Source organism: Centruroides sculpturatus, unplaced genomic scaffold (assembly GCF_000671375.1).
Source record: "Centruroides sculpturatus isolate CEXI.00-Female unplaced genomic scaffold, Cexi_2.0 scaffold1301, whole genome shotgun sequence".
Lineage (NCBI taxonomy): Eukaryota > Metazoa > Arthropoda > Arachnida > Scorpiones > Buthidae > Centruroides > Centruroides sculpturatus.
The window spans coordinates 34,230-54,820 of NW_019385670.1; the positions used below are offsets into that span (position 1 = coordinate 34,230).

The window sequence follows — 20,591 nt, forward strand, 5'->3', positions numbered from 1 at the left end:
AATATATTTATTATGAATCCTCCTGTGTTGAGTGCAGATTTGTTCATAATAGACTCTAGTGGGAAAGAAAGGAAGGATTACTTAACGTGGAATGAAAATGAATTGAAAACGTTCAAGGAAATGGTTATTGGTAAGGAAAAATTCATTATTTTTTTAATACGTTAAGGAATATATTATACATTCAAGAGTAATTACGAAGCTACGCTATTAAAATTTTAATTAAAATTACGTTAGAAATTTACATTTTACAATTGTACTTATTAATCTCTGTATTCGTAGATATTATGATAAAAATATTAATATAATCAATCATTAACTGTGTATACGCAATATCACTGATAGTTTGGTTTACTGATATTGCCTTAAGTCATAAATATTCCAAATTAATAAATAAATGTAATTAAAATGCTATTTATTACAAATTAGAACTTAAATAAAAAGTTTTAAGAAATTGAAATCTGAATGGGCTTAGTGTATCTTTAAACTTATTCTTTACACATGTTAATGATAGAAATTGATGCAAACTTTTGGTCGTGTATATCAGTACTTAAATATTTTGAGGGTTTAGTGTATTAAATTCGTTTACTTGCACAACTTTCAGCATTTTCGTGCATTCAAACCAGTTCAAATAGCGATCGTTACGTTTTAGACAAGATTACGTAGCACTGATAATAATTTATTAGCCTATTTATCTGTAAATACGTCTTTAGTTTTTAATTACGTCGTTAATATCAATTTCTGATGTAAATTATAGTTTGGTCCACTTAAGAAAGGGCCCTATGGATCGCTGCGTCTTGGCCTCTCATCCCAAGTAACAAAGTCACTCAGAAAATTGTGAATTGTATAACATTTCCATGTCTTAGGATCTCTGTGTAACTTATAATACACTTGAAAACGTTAAAATTCCTTATCACACGTTTTTACTATACTTATACATGTGAGGATTCTCCTACATTTAAAAAAAATATTAATGAAATGAATTACAGGTAGAAAAGAAAATAATTTCTTCTACATGCAAATGTAATTTTGAAAGGAATTTTATGGTTAGCATCTTTCTCTGCGATTATCAGGATCACCCCATGCGATAACTTTACATTTTTTACAATAACTAAAAACTTTAGATTGGTTTTCAGAGAAAACAGGAACATCAGCATGAAAAATTCATTGGATAATCTTTCGAAGGGGGATGACTAAGAGGGAGAAGGAGCAGCAGATTCATGGAGAAAGAAGAGTCAATCGATCGGATAATTTTGGGGAGTAAAGTGTGTGTACCTGTTGAAGTTTCGTGATTCCCTCAAATTGGTGAATTCCTAAGACTGTTGGAACTGTGCGTAGTGTTTGAATTCATACAATAATTTAACTTGTGTTTATTCAGAGCCTTTATAAGGATCAAGGTAAACCTACTTGAGACTTTACTGTAGAAAAGGAGACGAGATCTACGGGGAGAACACACAGATACACACACTCGAAAATGAAAAAAATTTATCTATGCATCTGCTAATCATTTAACGAGTAAATAAACTATGTTTATGTTATATAAATGCGTATAAACAGTTTCTATCCGATCCACTTTACACTTACCTTTAACACAAGGTTTGTCATCATTAACTGTCCGTTTGCATAGGCCATCCGCTCGGGCTTGAGGAGAGATCTAAAAAGAGGATAGACAAATCTCCAAACATATTGCTTTCTATTCAAAGTGTGACAGCCAAATTTGATGAAGAAATTTTTGTTCGATTTCGTTTTTCGTTAAAGTTGTTTTGCTAAAATCGTCAAAGATAATTAAACTATTTCCCACGGATTATTTCCTTGTTGAAGTTGATACATCGAATGTGTCACCAGAAATCAACGAGTGAAAATGTTACTATTGGCCCCGATGTACTAAACCCCCTAACGAAGTCATGCGAAAATTCCAAGAGGAGCCACCCCTAATAAAAGGGAGGGGTGACAACAAGCCGGAGCAGTCGTCATCAACCCTTTTTCCTAAGTGTGTGTTCCGAACTGCCGTTTTAGCCGTCGCCACTGTCCGCTGCCAAAGAAGACGAGAAAAAAGAATTAATTTTCGAACTGAGTTGCCGATCTTTCCTCAATTTGTGCATTGATACGACTAGGACTCATGAGTATTTTAAGGTATTTATCATCTCGCGAACTTCCTGTGAACTCTCTCTCTCTCTCTCGGTCAGGGTCGAGTTAGGTTTATCTCTCTATATCTTTCTCCCTTTAGCAATTGTGCTAAGCGTCTAAAATACCTTTTAGCCACTGTGCTTAGCTTCTGAAATGGTCATAAATTTGTAAACAATATCTCCATATCTATCAATAAACGGGTATTTTTGTTAAATGTTAATTTGTGGAGTGGACTTCTTCCGTTCATTTCCGTCCATCTTTATTCTGAGTCTGAAAGACCGAATGTAACGGCCATCGAGATTTCCATATCCGGCGGACACGGTGGTCACTCCTGACAAGGTACAAAGGAGGTGCCGACCCTGAAGGCACTTGTTGAAAATCCAAAAAAAAAAAAACAAATGCATGCTTATTAAATAAACGAGTTGCTGAACTTTCTCGGCAACATTTAAAATTTTCGTGGCGCCAATATGTTATCTGTTTATTCAAACAACAGTTTATATTTCTAACTATAATAAAATCGCAAAAAGCTTAATAATGAGGGTAAGAGTGAGTTTTATAAAAATATATAAAGGATAACGAGTAAAATCGTCATTAAGTTCGACCCTACTGGAGATACACACGGTCCCCATTATCTCTCCATTTTTCTGGCCTTTAACCACCAAAATTTAAAAGCACAATTTCCTCTAATATACAAATTTCCCTGCAAAATTACTGAAATTTTCGACTAAAAGCACAGGAGTTATTAAGCTTCAAACAGAGTGAACAAAATACTGCCACCCTAACATTCATACATACAGAAATTACCCCGAATTTTTCTTCATTTCTCGACGTTTCAAAGTGTCTTAAGTCTAAAGATGCAAAAATTAGGGGGGGGGTCATTTTTGCCGGATCGCCATACTTTCCCTCTGTTATAACAGCAGAGAAAGTAAAAATTAAAAATATTTGAATAAGGTCTTTTTATTAACTCGTGAGCGGTGATTATATTGTGGATGATCCGATAAACCATATTTGCCATCTTATATGTTTTTTAAAATGTTTTAAAGTTCAATAAATAAATTTTAACTTTTTTGTGACAATGGTGAGGGCTTAAACCTCTGTAGCATCTTTAAACAGCCCCTGTATATCATCAATTTTAATGAAAAAATTGATTTTATCATCAAAACGTATGTAATTGTTTGTCATAATTATGTATATCCAATACAACCTGTTCGTTACAATTCTATAAGAAATCTTTTGACTGTCCGTGTATTAGAAAACTGACCCAATGAAAGGTTTACCAAATCTCTTATTAACATATACATAGTATAGAGAGCCTTGCTGCCAAGAGCGGTCATATACCACAAGATTAAAAATAATATCTTATAAATAGCGCTCCCCTATGCCCGACGCAAATTAGTCGATATCATCGCTTTTGACGGGACGTGCAATGAGAGTACTGTAGCCACATCACTACATGCTTTCAATATCACTACTAGTGATATAGCTCTAAAGAACCAATAAACTTTTCCTCTACCCTTCAAAGAACTGTTACTCGGATAAGAACTGAGGAAAAAGTGCTACAATCTCTTGTATATTTTTTATTGGCAATGAATTATATTTTTAAAAACCGCGAAGTGTTGATACTAGACACTAGACTTTTATACATCCGCTTTATTTTCGTATGTACTCTTGTCTAATTATACCAAATGTTTATACCCGTTTCGAGCTTGTGCCCCTCATCTGTATTCTAACAATATTTATTATTACATAATATTAGCAATGTATCGCTTTACAAAGGCTTTAGACAAACCTGATATAAGTTTTTTACAATTATTTTAAATTTATCGTTGACATACATAAAACCAAACACCACCGTGTATTGTAAACTAGTTTAAAATTTCTGAAACTATGCAACGCTAAATTTTTACAATAAAAGTCTTACATATCTTGGCGCAATTTTTGTGTAAAAGATTTCTTGCAGAGTTCCATTTTTACTAGTGATTCAACGAATAGTATATTCGGCCACATGCCGAATACCGAATATTCGGCCAAACTATTCAGCTTGATTAACGCACATATGAAAATTGGCATGCAAACCTCACTATGGCAAGGATTGCGTAACCTGCTCTCTATTGGCCCGCTGTCACTACGCTTTGCCAATTGCGTTAATTCTTGACAGTTGTAGCGGAGAAACACGGTCGTCATGGCAACATGTGATAAGTGATGATATCAAATGTGGATAACAATTAAATGACCTACACGTGTAAATAATGGAAAAAAAAACCAAGAAGGACCGCGAAGTAAAAATGTGAAAATAAATATGAAATTGAGTTGATAACATAATCGAATAAGTCGAGGCAGCTTATTGGCGCGGAAATTCGCAACCATCAATGCCAAATAATTGTTCTCATAGATTTCGGAAAGCTAAATGCTTTAATGAAAGTCACTTAGCGTGCACGGGAGAAAGCCTGGGACCGTTCAGGCTACCAAGCTGCCTGAAACTTCAGTTATGATAAATAATTTTCTACAATGAAACAAAAAAGTTAATTTAATTTTTAAGTTTATAATAAGGGATGATTTCACAAAAACGCTTTACAGATCATTAATTATAATTTTTCACATTTTATGACCTAAGTTTTGATATAATGTGCCCACGCAGTAAAAATTTTCATACAAAATTTTATCCTTTTCACCCCTTTAGGGTTGAATTAAGTGAAATCTTTTCTTAGTACACCTAAACTTTACAAAAGGAACACACCCTTAAATTTTTAAGTTTCTAGCACCAGTAGTTTTGGCTCTGCGTTAATTATCCTAACAGGACTTGTTCTTTTATATACGAGTATATTGATGACTAAAATACATAATAAGTAAGTAGTTTTCATTTTATTTGTTACCTTTTTTCATCTCTTATAAATTAACTTAGTTATATTACTTTTCCTTTGATCTTTTCCATAAATAAGCAAAAAATTGCACTTTCTCGAACTTGAAATGTTATGTTCAGCATTAATAAAAGTTACCAAAATGATTAATTTACTGGTTTTTTTTTTTGTTATTTATTATTCTTTTTTTAGGTATTCGGTATTCGGCCGAATGCCGAATAGTAACCGAATATTCGTTTCATCATTAATTTTTACCTTTGATAAAGTATCTATAATAGTGAGGTTGCGGCCGAAGTTTTCATGAACGTCGAACTTCGAGTGCCGCTTATAATAGCGGCGCTCGACGTTTGACGTTCACGTTTTAGTGATGAACACTTTGGCCGCAAACTCGCTAATATTGCACATACCATAGGACAACAGCCATATAATGCTTAAGCTTAGCACTCTGCGCGTCCACGTTAATCAATAAATAAACTCGTTTACACATTTATAATTTGCATATTGTTTATGTATTATGGTGTTAAAAATGCCTTTTATATTTAAATTTTCAAGCTTTAAATCGAATTGAAGTTTTATAATACAAATGCCTGACAAATTATTTTACTTTTACGGCTGTTAAAGTTGAGCAACTCGTTGCTAGAATTTTTTATATAAAAATTATAATTTATTATTTATTTAAATTTTATACAGAACACAATATAAATTGTCGATTAGACGATATGTTCCTCTTGAGCTTCCTTAGATCCAGAAAGTTCGATAAAGAAAGAGCAATTAAATTATTAAAAAATTATTACTCTACGAGGAAGAAGTATCCACATATATTCGGGGAATTTAATCCTGTGGCCACTAAGAAGTATCTTGACACGAAAATTGTTTCGTTTCTACCCCACACGGATCAAGATGGTCGAGTTGTGGGATTGGTCCAAGTCCGTAAGTAGACTAAAATAATCATTAAAAATGTAAATTATTTGTAATTGTATACGGAATCTATATATTTATCTAAATGTATGTATATCTTCAATTATTACTCTATCGAATAATCTGTAACTACAGTATATTTACAAGTCATATTACTTACTATCAGAAATACAGTATGTGGCCTAGTGAAAAGATATGAACATCCTTGCACCAGAATTTCTGAAAGCTCTCTAATGGGAGGTATAGTATAAAAACAAATAAGTAGAGTACGCCATAAAGTAAGGGCATGTGACGTCTGAAATCTTGTCGCTAATCACTACTTGCCTTGTCTACTCGCGATGAGAACGTACTGTACTGTACATATGATATTACATTTATTTCCCATAAATTAAAATAACTAATAAAGGTTATCGTTAATGGACAAAGTACATTTACGATACTGATATGTGTGTATTCCATCTAGTTGTCACCACACCATAGATCACTGCAATAAGCTTTCAGGAACTTTACGAAATTTCATCGAATTCTACAATATACTTAAACTTTAAATACATTGCTTGGAATCTGTTGTGTCATGAACAGTTTGAGTGCCGACTTCAATAAAATGTTGATAATAATCAATTAATAATAATTGTTTAAAAAATTATTCGAACTTTTGTATAGGTATAGTTTAAACGCTTACGTCTGTTAGTATTTAAACTATTCATAAATTCTACATTACAAAACACATAAGAAATAAATATAATGATTAAGGGAAATTGGCCCCTATTTAGACGTTACAGAAAACCTGGAAAACTCCATGTGGCCAGCTTGTCCGAGCGAGGCGTGAACCCACGACCGAACTCCCAGTATTCAGGTTACCAAGACCGCTTGGCCACCCGGAAAATACATAGTAAGTTCATTGCTTAAAGTTGTAATTCAACGAAACATGGGGATATGCCGGGCCCTGTTTCTCACTACCCGGCCGCCTCATTGTGGGCCTGGTGGAACCATAATGAGATTGCTAAAAAAGGCCCTATTAGCGCCCACAAGGCGGAAAGAGTCACAGAAAAAGCCGAGTGAAATTGTTATTAAGTGCGATTCCTCTCGAGATATGACAAGTGAGTGGCATATCTTGAAAGAGAAATCGCCATCTATTTCCCCACCTTCTTGACCTTTAACCACCAAAATTTAACATTTGTAACACCACGTACTACGTAAGAGTGCATTTGAATAATAAGCGCTAAAAGACACCATGTATCGCTAGAGACATTTTGTGATTGAGCGCGAAATGAGCCTGATAAATAAAGGAAGTTCGTGTCCTGCTGCTGCATTTTAATGTTTAAAACTTAGATACAAATAAACAATTTATTTAATTAATCATCGACTCAAACTCTTTCAACCTCCCGCTCACCAACATGAAACTAACGCAATAAGTTATATTATGCAAATCGATCTAGTCTTGACTTCAGTACATTTTTCTCTTTTTAATACAGTTTCAATCTCGAATAATATTTTAAAAATATTATGTATTAATACATACATATAATTTTTTTAGCCTACTGGGATCCTTCGAATGTACACATGAAAGACGTTTTGAAATGCCTGTTAATGTATCAAGATGCGGGACTAACAGGACATTTAATTCAAGTCAACGGTTTGGTAGTAATTTGGGATGCTAAAACATTATCGTGGAGTTAAATGTAAAACAGTATCGTTTTACAATTAACTCCAAGCACAATATTTTGCATGACTTCTCTTTTATTTGTAAGTTATTTAACATTAATTAATATTTTTTATCATTTTTTTTATCATAAATGTAAAATTTTATTTTTCACTCATCCTATATAATTATATACAGGATTAGTAAAAAATCCTTTGCACCCTTTTTATTCTAAAAGTACTGAACGTAATGGCTGGATGGCCGAGCAGTTATGGTGGCAACCTACCGCTCTGGGAAACCCAGAATGGAATCTGGAGGAGCCGAAAAACTCCAAGATTGTGGACCTGGAGAACCCATAACAGGCTTGCTAAGATACTCCCTCTTAGTGACCACAGAGCGAAGAGGGAAAAAGTACTGAAGATATATTACAGTATTAATCTTGAATACTTTTGGAATGAAAAGGGTGCAACGGACGTTTCATTCATATTGAATAATATATACTCGTTATTTAATTTAATGCAGACAGCCATTCCAATTAGATATAAGGAAATTCATGTTGTAAATATTGGAAAATTTGGATATCTTTTTTACAATGCATTACGACCGTTTCTTCCGTATAAAATTAGAAAAAGGGTACGTATATATTTAAATCGGTTTATTGGTTTATTTGTGTAGGGCAACTCGACACGTGGGCCATCTGCCGAGAGGGATGCCTCCCAGAAAGATTTTTATGGATAACTGGCCCTATAAAGGTGTCGCTAACGTGAAGAAAACACGGAAAACTCCTCTTAACCAGCGCATTGGCAAGGGGCGATCCCATATTATATTATATTAATATTTATTTTTATATTTTTGGACTCAGGATACCTTGAAACTTCGAGAAATGCAAAATAACATTCGGGGTTTTTTTCTGTATATAGGGATGTTAATGTGTTTAGAGGTCGCGATTTTGTTCACTCTCTTTGAAGCTTAATAACTCCTGTTCTTTCAGTCGAAAATTTCTGAAATTTTGAATGGAGTTTTACTTATTAGACGANATCCTTCGAACGTACACATGAAAGACGTTTTGAAATGCCTGTTAATGTATCAAGATGCGGCAATAACAGGACATTTAATTCAAGTCAACGGTTTGGTAGTAATTTGGGATGCTAAAACATTATCGTGGAGACATATTTTACAATTAACACCAAGCACAATATTTTGCATGACTTCTCTTTTATTTGTAAGTTATTTAACATTAATTAATATTTTTTATCATAAATATAAATATCTTTTTGTACTGTATAATTACATATAGGCTGAGTCAAAAATCCCTTGCGCCCTTTTTATTCCAAAAGTACTGAACATAATCGCTGGATGGCCGAGCAGTTATGGTGGCAACCTACCGCTCTGGGGAACCCAGAATGGAATCTGGAGGAGCCGAAAAACTTCAGGATTGTGGACCTGGAAAATCCATAATAAGCTTGCTAAGAAACTCCCTCTTAGTGACCACAGAGCAAAGAGGGAAAAAGTACGGAAGATATATTACAGTATTAATCTTGAATACTTTTGGAATGAAAAGGGTGCAACGGACGTTTGATTCATCTTGAATAATATATACTCTTTATTTAATTTAACCCAGACAGCCATTCCAATCAGATATAAGGAAATTCATCTTGTAAATACTGGAAAATTTGGATATCTTTTTTACAATGCATTACGACCGTTTCTTCCGTATAAAATTAGAAAAAGGGTATGTATATATTTAAGTCGGTTTATTGCTTTATTTGTTTAGGGAAACTCGACACGTGGGCCATCTGCCGAGAGGGATGCCTCCCAGAAAGATTTTTATGGAAATCTTGCCCCTATTCAGGTGTCACTAACGTGAAGAAAACACGGAAAACTCCACTTAACCAGCCCATTGGAAAGGCGCGATCCCACGACTAACTACCACTAAATAACTTATATTAATATTTATTTTTACATTTTTGGACTCAGGAAACCTTGAAACTTTGATTCGGGTTTTTTTCTGTATATAGGGATGTTAATGTGTTTAGAGGTCGCGATTTTGTTCACTCTCTTTGAAGCTTAATAACTCCTGTTCTTTCAGTCGAAAATTTCTGAAATTTTGAAAGGAGTTTTACTTATTAGACGAATTAATGCCATTAAATTTTTGTGATTAAAGATCGAGGGTGTGGGAAGATAATAGGAGTCCTGTATTACACATCGAGTAAGGTCTGGCTTAATGACGAATTTACTCGTTATTAGCATTCACAAATATTTATAAAATCCATCCCCTCTTTCAAAATAAATGTTGCCGGCAATGTTAAGCAACTCGCTGCTAGATTTTTCAATTTATTTAATTTTAATTTTTATTAATTAACCTATACACAGTTGCTACCGTTACTTCTAAGATTATTTCAGATTTCAAATATTGTAACGAAGAATCCATTGATCTATGTATGACTTTTTAAACTAATTTCAATTATATTATTATTTAGATCCATATACATAGTTCTGAAATTGAATCTCTGCACAAATTCATCGATTCTCAATTTCTTCCCGAAGAATATAAAGGCGATTTACCTCTTCACGATCCAGCTGAGTGCATTGAAGTTATATTAAAATTCCAGGAATATTTTGAAGATAGTCAAAAATATTACAGCTGAAAAGAAAAAGAATTGAATCGTTTCAGCTAAGAATTCGTCTAATTATTGTATAAAATAATAAACTTTATCACTATCCTGGTATAATGTATGTCTAGTATTTTATGTAATTTTTCAATTTAATAAAATTGATATTTTCCATATCATACATCCGAAAATTGAATTGAAATAAGACTGATAATTGTAATTATATAATCTAAGTTAGGAATACAAACAAGACTTTAACACGTATATTTTTAATTATTTATAGTTTAAAATGATAAATAATTTCATTTTAAGATAGAGTGGAGTTAAATTGTAATTAAACATAAAATTACAGAATTAAAGCAATATTAAATTAAATGACATAAACAACATACCGATAAAACATTTTACGGTTTAATTGCATTGCTAATAAATAGAAATCAGCATGAATCTTCAACATTTTCAGTTTTATCGTACACACCTTAACACAGTATATCCATAGTAGTTTGATACAAAGCAAGTAATGACGCATTATAACTGTATGGGTCCCAAGCAAATTTGAATTAAGACGCCCCGTATACAGTGTTCACTTTAGGCATTTTCCTTCACGGGAGTTTTTTGAGGAAATACATTTACATTTATTTAAGCAATTTATAAAAATTTAAATAAAATATTATTCTAAACATTCATTCTAATTTTAACAATGCAATCGATCACAATTCGACAATAATGTGTCAAGAAACAATAACAGTGTATCTAAATAATCATATATAAATGAATTAATTAAGATTTATTAATTGAAACGTTATCAGATGAAATTATATTCAAAGGATAGATTCTTAGGTTCATATCTCAGTAAGAGCAGTATTTCTTCGTGGAAACGGTCCTCAAATTTAACAGATTCCTAAACACAGAGTAGAGAGCGCTGGACATCTGCAAATTCAAATTTATATATATAATACAATAATATATTGAATGACTATATACCTTGCATACCCTGACTGGAAACTTCTTGGTAACATCGAAAAAACCGTTGGCAGATAAACATAAAGATGCCTCCCCAAATCTTTTTATAAAATTCACAATCTGTACAAAATTTTTAAAATTATTTTATGCAAATTAAAAGCTAACGCTAACCTATTTTATAACAGAAGTTTTACTATTAATTTCTGTTCCAATTTCAAATCGCATTGAGCGAATCCTTAACTCAACTCCTTACAGGTCACGGGAATTTAAACTCCTACCTCAAGAGGTTTCTCAATAAGACTGACGGTTAGTGTAACTGCGACCTGAAGGAAGAGGAAGAACATGTGCACGTTTTCTTCCACTGCCCCCTCCACATTACTCATCGTAAGAAACTGGCAGAGGCTGTTCAGGCAAATGGGCTCAACTGGCATTGCACTCTCAAAGACTTCACTATTGATAAGAACAATTTCAAGGCCCTGAAGAAATTTGCAGCTGATATCAAGAAGCTCTACTAGATTGTTTCTTCCCTATAGTTGGTGATGGATTTTCAACTACCTATGGAACTGTGTTTATCATCTTGCATCTTTTGGTATCAGCTTAATTGGACTTAGCTACCTTTTATAGGTACGCTTTTGTGTCTACTTGTCTCCACTTATTGTATTCTCTGTGTCTATTGTCCTTACTTTTTCAGCTGTTTTGTAACCCGCGATTACATCTGACATTGTCGGTCAACTCCTACTGTTAACCTCTTTATACTGTGTAAATAATATATGTCTCTGTTCCACGTGTATTTTTGTATACTCCAAATTACTATTGTCGCGCCTACCAATCTTGTAATTATATTTCTTTGTATGTAATTCTGTAATAATCCTATTGTTATTTTGTACTGTGTTATTATTTAATAAATGCGATGCAGGCGCCCACGGGTCCCATGACCCTGGCTGCTTTTTCCCTCTATCCTATCTCACTTTACTTCTTCTTACTCTTACCCCTTCTTACACTCTCAACTCTTTCTCCTTTTCTAGTCTAAACATGGGCTATACCTCTGTGTGAGACGCTTATCTTTCTCAGCACTGTGACTCAATTGGTCTGGCCCTGTTGCTAGAAACGCAATTCGGACTGAGGGGTCGCAGAACACTCCCGCCCGTGCCAATCTCCTACGGGTTAGGTCACGTTATTTTAAGCACGACAATCCCGTAAATTTCGGCTAAATGTATTTTTCCTGTCCCGAAAAAAATGCATCCGGGTCCAGTCGGTCCCAACCACCGCCGCCGCCTCAGCTGCTGAGGGAGCATACGTAATCTCTGCTTTGAGGTGATCGCTGTACTTTCCCCGGCGATCCATCTCACGATCTAGACAATTAAATTGTATCGCACCCCGTTCCTTCGTAGCCCCGCTCCTGTTTACAATATAAGTCACCGGTTTATTTCCACCTTTCCTCCGTCAGAGGGTGAAGTCTCAGCTTCAAACAAAGTTATTACAATAAGTGAATTTCTTTACATTTAAAAATTTCTACTATTTGAAAAATTTAATATAAAATTGAAATTTTATTTAAAATATTAAAATCGATAATACATTTATATTTATTTAAGCAATTTATGAAAATTTAAGTAAAATATTGTTTGAAACATTCATTCTAATTTTAACAATGTAAATTATAACAATAGACAATAATGAGACAAGAAACGATAATAGTTTATCTAATTTATCACATATAAATGAATTAATTAAAATGTTATAAGAGGAAATTATATTCAAAAGGATAGCTTCTTGAGTTCAAATCTCAGTAAGAGCAGTTTTTCTTCTTGGAAACGGTCCTCAAATTTAAGAGACCCGAATACACGGAATGCAGAGCGCTACACATCTGCAAATTCAAATTTATATATTTTATATAATTCTAAATTTATATATTTTATTTAGAATTAATATATTGTAAAAGTTAAATGACTCGCATACCTTAATAGGAAACTTCTTGGTAACGTCGAAGAAACCGTTGATAGATAAACATAAAGACGCCTTTCCAAATCTTTTCATAAAATTCACAATCTGCAAAAAATTGTTTAAAATAATTTTATGCAAATTAAAAAGCTAAACGCTAACCTATTCTCTAACAAAAGCTTTACTTTTAATTTCTGTTCCAATTTCAGATCGCATTGAGCGAATCTTCGAATGTCTTGAAACGATGTTTGCATCTGAAAGAAAAAAGAAAAACAAGTTACAAATAAATAAATCACGGAATAGCGTATTTAATACAATAGAAAAATTACACTAGATGTGAAAGCGGATGCTAAAAATCCTACTAAAACACAACCAAGTGATAATTCAGCACAAAAGATGCGCATGAAAACTTTTAATGCAAATTTTATTTTCGAAAAAATTAAAATATAATAAAGTAGACTGGTTAACACTATTAGACAACTATACAAAATTGTCAATACGTAATTAAATGGGCCATTCAATTGTTTTACATAGTTCCAAAGTTCATTGTGTTGTGTCATAATTACTTCTAATTCCGTTTCTAAATTAGGATGATTGATATTGACTAGTTGCATATCTTCCGATAGCTTCCGGAATAAGTTCATTAATATGATTACAAGTAAAAAAAGTAAAAACATTACATAGAATATTCCACCTGAAAGTAAATTAAGGCAAATGCCAAATTCTACGCTGCAAAACAGTGCTTCGTGCTCGTAAGTCTTTCCTTCTTCAAAAGCAGGATAAAAATAAAAAATGTTCAATGCATGACAACAAATAGATAAACTTACAGCAATAATACAGACGATAATTCTAGTATAATTAATCATGTCGTACAATTTTTTTCGATAGAAATATTCTGGCTTTGTCAATTTAAAATTCGGAGTTAATTTTACTCTTTTTATAATACTAAAAATGAGAGCGTTAGTTAAAATTATAATAACAAAATTTATTTTGACAAAGATGACGTCGTTCTCGACTAGTAAGCACAACGATTGACATGGAGTCATCTCTGACAAAACTGGTATTGTCATGGAAAACACGAGGCAGAAAAATGTCCAGTAGAAACATTCGATGAAGAATGAATGAAATTTTGTTACAATTGGGTGAACATTAATATCACTTCGGTTGCGGCAGGTACAAGGAACGAAAAAAGTATATCCGTAAACCCTTGCTACAGACGTAAACGAAGATAAAAGGCATTTCAAACATATCTCTGCTTCTGTGTTCATATTTTTTCTTTCTCTGCTATACTCATCATCTTCGGCTTTAATCTTTGCCAAAAAATTTTTCATTATTTAGTAGCACTTACGTAATTTTATAGAAATGTAATTAGAATTTTAACATTTGTGTTTCTTAGACTTTTAAAATTCAACGTCAAGGTGTTACGTGTGTCTGTAAAATGAAGACTATAACGACTAGTTATAGATGAGAATGCGATATACTCGTCTTACGATCAATTGAACGATTGTGGATTCCAAACCACAACTTCGATATATCCTTTTCGATATGTTTATATAATGCAAGGCCAATGAATGAATTTATAGAGTATTGTGTTATCATGCAAAATCTAATCATTAAAATTTTTAGGGTAGTAAACAAACGCTATTTACATTTAACCCCAACAACTAATGCTAAATTATGGCGAAATTTTAATTTCGCAATTAATCAATTAGATAATCGTATCTCATTGATCAATTTGTAAGTTTTGTGTTTTACAGATATCTTTAATAAATAACCGAGACAGTATAGTTATCAGTCTTTTACTCTAAAGACCCAGAGTACAATCCGTAAAGTAAATCTTTCGAAGTTTTAATGTTTGATCTGTTTCGTTGTGTTCTTTCTTACACCATCCGTTTTCTCTTCTTCCAAAGAAAACGTTTTCAGAGACGATTTTGAATAGAGAAGACAATAGGCCCTGTTTAGATGTAAGACAATTAAAAAAATACTAGAAAACTGCAGTTGGCCAGTCTTCGGTCAGGCGTCAATCTTCCCCCAACTACCGGTGGTTTTACCCAATCGATATACAGTATTGGGTACGAAAAAGAAAGCTTTCTAGTTCTCAGAATAGAAAAACTGATGTGTATATATGAATATATACAATAATATTTTTGCTATATTTTATATATTAGCCAGACATATTATAATTAGAAATAAATATCATAACAGCTGTTTTCTTGTCTGTTTATTGCATCGGCACTTACAACAACGTTTTTTATTGTGCCGTCTATCAGTTAAGCCATGCACATACTAAGAATAAATCGGTTGATGACAAATCGGACCCTACAGATTCGAATCCGGATCGTCAAAGTGGCAGGTAACCGCTAGGAGTTTAGAACCGTATAAGCTGCATATTTTAAAATTAAAAAAATACCCGAGAGCTTTCTTCTTTCGGGGGAAGGTCTTTCTTTTATGTTGTGACCTCTGCTCATTCGATGAGGACAGCGACGTCAAGAATCCATTTCAATGTAGATATTACGGGATAACTTTTTGAATGATCGGTTTATTAAAATGGGATTGCTACTAAATGGATTTTTTTTCAATTATGCTCATGTTTCTAATTAACAGATCATTATCTTTAACGAGATTGATCGCTTAGGGGTGGGATGAGATTTAACAACATTATTTTAAGAGTATCCGGATTCGTCAAAAGCAGAAAATTATTAAAATGTGTGATAATCAGAAATCATCGACGTAGAGATATAGAAATATTTAATATATTTTATATTTTTATAGCAATAGTTCATATATATTGAAAAGGAATTATATAAGCACAGTTTAATCTAGATTTGATTGATATTTCATTACTTATTTTTTCGCTTTTGAAGTGTATCATTTTTTATGCATTAATACTGATGATATTAACAGGCGTATGAACTAACTTATTATAATTATTTACAATTTTAATGTATTTATCATTAATTAAGAGTATGAAATAATAATTCTTGTAACGTATATGATTTTGAAAAATAATTCTTAAATATTAAACTGCAATACGATTAAATTTAAATCGAATTTTGTGTTGGCTTACATCACCATTTATGATTCTAGCGATCAATACAAGAAATAAATTCGTATTGAATAACGTAGAATGCGAGGAAATCAATATTTTACTCTGTTCCACGTACACTTAGGTTTAAAATATTTTTTGTAATTCAAATTTTTAATTGTAACAATTAAAATTATAAAGAAGCAATAATAAATCCGGTAACGTTAATAATTTATAAATACATGTATATAGTTGAATATAATTCGCGATAAAATTTCTTAAAATCAAATCCGTAACCTAAAATTGTTTATGGAGGTCACTGATGTTTGTAACGACGGAACAAGAAGACAATTTTTACTTTCATGTAAATTTTATTTATATATTTTAATGTATATACCGTCTGTCAAGATGTGGGTTATAAGAATTTTTTTTTCGTATGTTTTAAAAACTATATTCTCGAATTCTTCGATCATGCCTGACTTATCAGTCGTAGGACTCAATCGTTATACTAGCGCTTTCAAAACAGAGATCTCCCCCATCCTATGACAGAGAGAAAAAAGTTATATAACAGTCCATTGTTCGGGAAACCGAACATATCGATCCTATATTGATCCCGGTTTTGAAGACAAGTGACCCAACGCATTTACTAAATTTATCTGTTAATAAACTTTTTTAGATTCATTAAATACTAGCAGGTAAGAGCAACGTTACCTTGGCAAAAAATTAATCTAATAATCTTGATGTTTGTTGTTATTTCGTACTTCTAATATAATATTATAATATTTGGTTTATATAATTACGAAAGTTATCTTCCGTAAGGGTTTATCACATGAAATGACCAATAGAACATATAAAAATTCTTTAAATTGTGTACAGTGGAGAAATAATTTTTAAAATGTGTTAGAGTGGTCATTCGTTGTGATAAACTCTTACGTAAAATAACCTTTGTCGTTGTATAAATCAATTACTGTAATATAACAAACATTAAAACGAAAACCGTATAAAGTGTTTGGTTATTTCAGCCTATCGTTGTCAAGTTTATCGCGATACTCGGATGGTACAAAACGGGACAATTTAATCGGTCAAGAAGACACTAATTGAATATATATCTTAAATTTTAAAATATCGCAGGTTTTCCTAATGTTAACTCTAAGAAACTGTACCATTCACAGCCGAATATCAAACGATAATCTGCCAAACAATCAAATCTAGAAAAAACCAGATGAAATATTTAAACTCGACACCCTCGATAATTATTCACTTCAAACGTATTTTGTGCAGGTTGGTAACCTGGTTTTATGTAATTTTCCTATTCAAATGCGACTATACTGTTGGTTTGACAGAAAAAAAGGCGTCTTACGGAAAGGGAGTTGAAGTAATTCGACAGAAAGCAGTCACTGGATTGTCAACGAATATTAATTGCTACCGGTCTACTATTAATATTTAAAAAATTATCTTGGTTAGACAGGTTGTGATGGCTCCCGTAAGTGATCGAAGTTGCTAACTTTAAGTCCGAAAGACTTCGCATGACTTGTTTAAATAAAAAAAGTCTTGTAATAATGCAAGAATAATTGCTTTAAGTGATAATAAAGAGTTTATATTTTTGCAACAGTTTGTATGAACTATGTGAAGAAATGTTCTCGTAAATAGAAAAAAATTATTAGACTGCAATACTCGGTTTGGCCTTATGCTCATAAGCTTTATTAGCATAAAGCCCAGATTAACTTTATATTTCAATTCAACATTTTCGCTTAAAACAGTTATATCGACATGACTCAATTGATAACAGGAAATGTATGATGTATGTACAGGGCTATAACAATTAAGAACGTTGTGACGAGAAATTGCAGCCCGGCATTGTGACGATGTCGGGCCAGCAGTTTCCGATCGCTTCTGAAAATGAGTTACGTATGTTTGGGGCGGGTAACATATTTGCGATAGCGTCCGAAACGTTACAGAAGTTGTTAGTAGTTTCAAAGTACAGTATAAAAATAGCGTTACATAATTTATAGGCGACGCCTCGATCGCATATTTCGTCCGCTTAATATTATCTTTCGCTTATTATTATCAACCACACACGTAAGAACCGTCAATGCCACTTGCCTAAGTGTGGTTGCGCAACATTGGTCTGCCTTAATATCATAAATATATATATTTCAACACTGATATTGATGTTATTAAATTTTAAACCCCAATTTAAACATTTTTAATCTAACAAAATTGGACCTGAATAAGCCTTGAGCCCCGAAAAACTTAAATGCGTCTCTGACTATAGCTGGTGAAATGTTGACGTCTGACCAAGGGCTGACAAATTTACCTTTCCAATATTTTTTACTTGTCTAATACCGAAACTTGTTTTTCATTGAAAATCCTCTCTGAAAAAGTGTTTTCATTATATTCCGTTATTCTATCATCCAAATAAACTATATAGTGTATTATATCTTTTTCACAATTTACTTGTCGAGATTTTATTTTGGGTCCATACAGTAAAAGGCTGAAGTCTTCACCGTCTCGACTATTATTAAAATATATTTAAAACACAAAACTAACCAATTCAAAAATGAGACAAAATTATCGTCAATGACAAATACAGTATTGACATCAATTACGAAATTAAAATTTTATTATAACTTAATATCATTTGTAGTGGTTAAACGTAAATAGATTTTGCTCAGTATTCTATAATTTTTAATGCTCAGATTCCGTGTGAAAACACAATATACTATGTATTAATATATTCATTGCATTGTCGCTTTATTAGAGAGGTTGAGGCGCACGTTTTAAACGTGTAAACGTGTACGTGTGACGTTCGGCGCCGCTTTCCCGTAAGCCTAAAAGTTTGACGATGGTGTTTGGAATGTCGAGCGTGATTCCACCGACTATCCAAACACCATTGTCAAACTTTTAGGCTTACGGGAAAGCGGCGCCNAATCTTTTCATAAAATTCACAATCTGTACAAAATTTTTAAAATTATTTTATGCAAATTAAAAGTAATGCTAACTTATTTTATAACAAAAGTTTTACTTTTAATTTCTGTTCCAATTTCAAATCGCATTGAGCGAATCTTCGAATGTCTTGAAACGATGTTTGCATCTGAAAGAAAAAAAAAAACATGGTACAAATGAATAAAACATCAAATTGCGCATTTAATACAATAAAAAAGTTACAGTAGATGTGAAAGCGGATGCTAAAAATCCTACTAAAACACATGTAAATAATATTGCAGCATAAGTTATGCACACGTAAAGTGTTAATGCAAATTCCATTTTCGAAAAAGTCAAAATATAATTAAGTAAACTGGTTTCCGCTATTAGAGAACCGTACAAAATTGTCAATACATAATTAAATGGACCATTCAATTGTTTCACATAATTCCAAAGTTCATTGTGTTGTGTCATAATTACTTCTAATTCCGTTTCCAAATTCGGATGATACATTTTTAGTAGTTGCAGATCTTCCGATAGCTTCTGGAAAATGTTGATTAATATCATTACAAGCAAAAAAAGTAAAAACATTAGATACAATATTCCACCTGCAATTAAATTAAGGTAAATACCAATTTCTACGCTGCAAAAAAGTGCTTCGTGCTCGTAAGTCTTTTCTTTTTCTATAGCAGGATAAAGATAAAAAATGTTCAATGCTATACCGCAGATAGTAAAAGTCACAAGTAGAAAAATAACGAAAATTCTAGTGTAATTAATCACGTTGTGCAATTTTTTTCGACCGAAATATTCTGACTTCATCAATTTAATATTTGTGGTTAATTTTACTCTCTTTATAATACTAAAAGTGAGTGCGTAAGTTAAAGCTAAATTAACAATAAGCATTTTGACGAATATGACGTCGACCTCGACTAGTAAGTGCCACAGTTTACATGGAATCATCTCTGACAAAACCGGTATTATCATGGAAAACACCATAAGAAAATGTATCCAGTAGAAACATTCGATGAAGAATGAATAAAATGTTGTTACAATTGAGTGAACGTTAACATCATTACTGTTGTGGCAGAAACAAGGAACGAAAAAAGTATATCCGTAAACTTTTGCTATAGACGTAAATGAAGATAAAACGCATTTCAAACATATTTCTGTATATGCGTTTATAATGTTTCTTTTTCTTCTACATTCTTTTCGGGCTTCAATTCTTGCCAAAAAATTTTCCATTATTTCGTAACACTTACATAATTTCATAGAAAAGTAATTAGAAATTTCAATTCTTTCGTTCCTTAGATTGTTAAAATCTAGCGTCTGTAAAATAAAAAATTATAAAAACACAGATAAAAATGGAATATTCTCGTGTTACAATTGATTGAAATATTGTGGATTCCAAACCTGAATTTTGATTTGTCCTTCGCCGTCGTTACCGTTTATATAATCCAACGACAATGCATTGAATATATTAATACATAGTATATTGTGTTTTCACACGGAATCTGAGCATTAAAAATTTTAGAATACTCAACAAAACCTATTCACGTTTATTTACAACTGATGCTAAATTATAATGA

The 20,591-nt window shown here is 32.4% G+C and overlaps 2 protein-coding genes across 7 annotated transcripts; one reads left to right on the top strand and one right to left on the bottom strand.

Annotated features, from left to right (window-relative positions):
* Window positions 1–25: 25 nt before the first annotated feature.
* LOC111641060 (clavesin-2-like) lies at window positions 26–10,321 on the top strand. 5 transcript variants are annotated; one of them, XR_002759352.1, is made up of 5 exons: window positions 26–130; window positions 5,673–5,912; window positions 7,438–7,646; window positions 8,065–8,175; window positions 10,023–10,321. XR_002759352.1 is itself a non-coding variant. In XM_023387172.1 (3 exons), exons 1-3 carry the CDS (start codon window positions 7,629–7,631, stop codon window positions 10,188–10,190), a joined length of 297 nt encoding a protein of 98 aa, XP_023242940.1. In that variant the 5' UTR covers window position 7,628; the 3' UTR covers window positions 10,191–10,321. The 5 variants fall into 5 exon arrangements, 4 of the variants coding, with proteins under 4 accessions (XP_023242940.1, XP_023242937.1, XP_023242939.1 ...); XM_023387172.1 differs by lacking the exons at window positions 26–130; window positions 5,673–5,912; window positions 8,065–8,175 and adding an exon at window positions 9,164–9,274 and having other exon boundaries at window positions 7,628–7,646; XM_023387171.1 differs by lacking the exons at window positions 26–130; window positions 5,673–5,912; window positions 7,438–7,646; window positions 8,065–8,175 and adding exons at window positions 8,586–8,764; window positions 9,164–9,274.
* A 2,426-nt stretch (window positions 10,322–12,747) lies between these two features.
* On the bottom strand, window positions 12,748–20,387 carry LOC111641058. 2 transcript variants are annotated; one of them, XM_023387168.1, is made up of 6 exons: window positions 19,638–20,387; window positions 19,486–19,548; window positions 19,249–19,388; window positions 13,241–13,309; window positions 13,074–13,163; window positions 12,748–12,981 (listed from the first exon to the last, which is right to left on the bottom strand). In XM_023387168.1, exons 1-6 carry the CDS (start codon window positions 20,272–20,274, stop codon window positions 12,901–12,903), a joined length of 1,080 nt encoding a protein of 359 aa, XP_023242936.1. In that variant the 5' UTR covers window positions 20,275–20,387; the 3' UTR covers window positions 12,748–12,900. The 2 variants fall into 2 exon arrangements, with proteins under 2 accessions (XP_023242936.1, XP_023242935.1); XM_023387167.1 differs by having other exon boundaries at window positions 19,614–20,387.
* Between the last annotated feature and the right edge of the window lie 204 nt (window positions 20,388–20,591).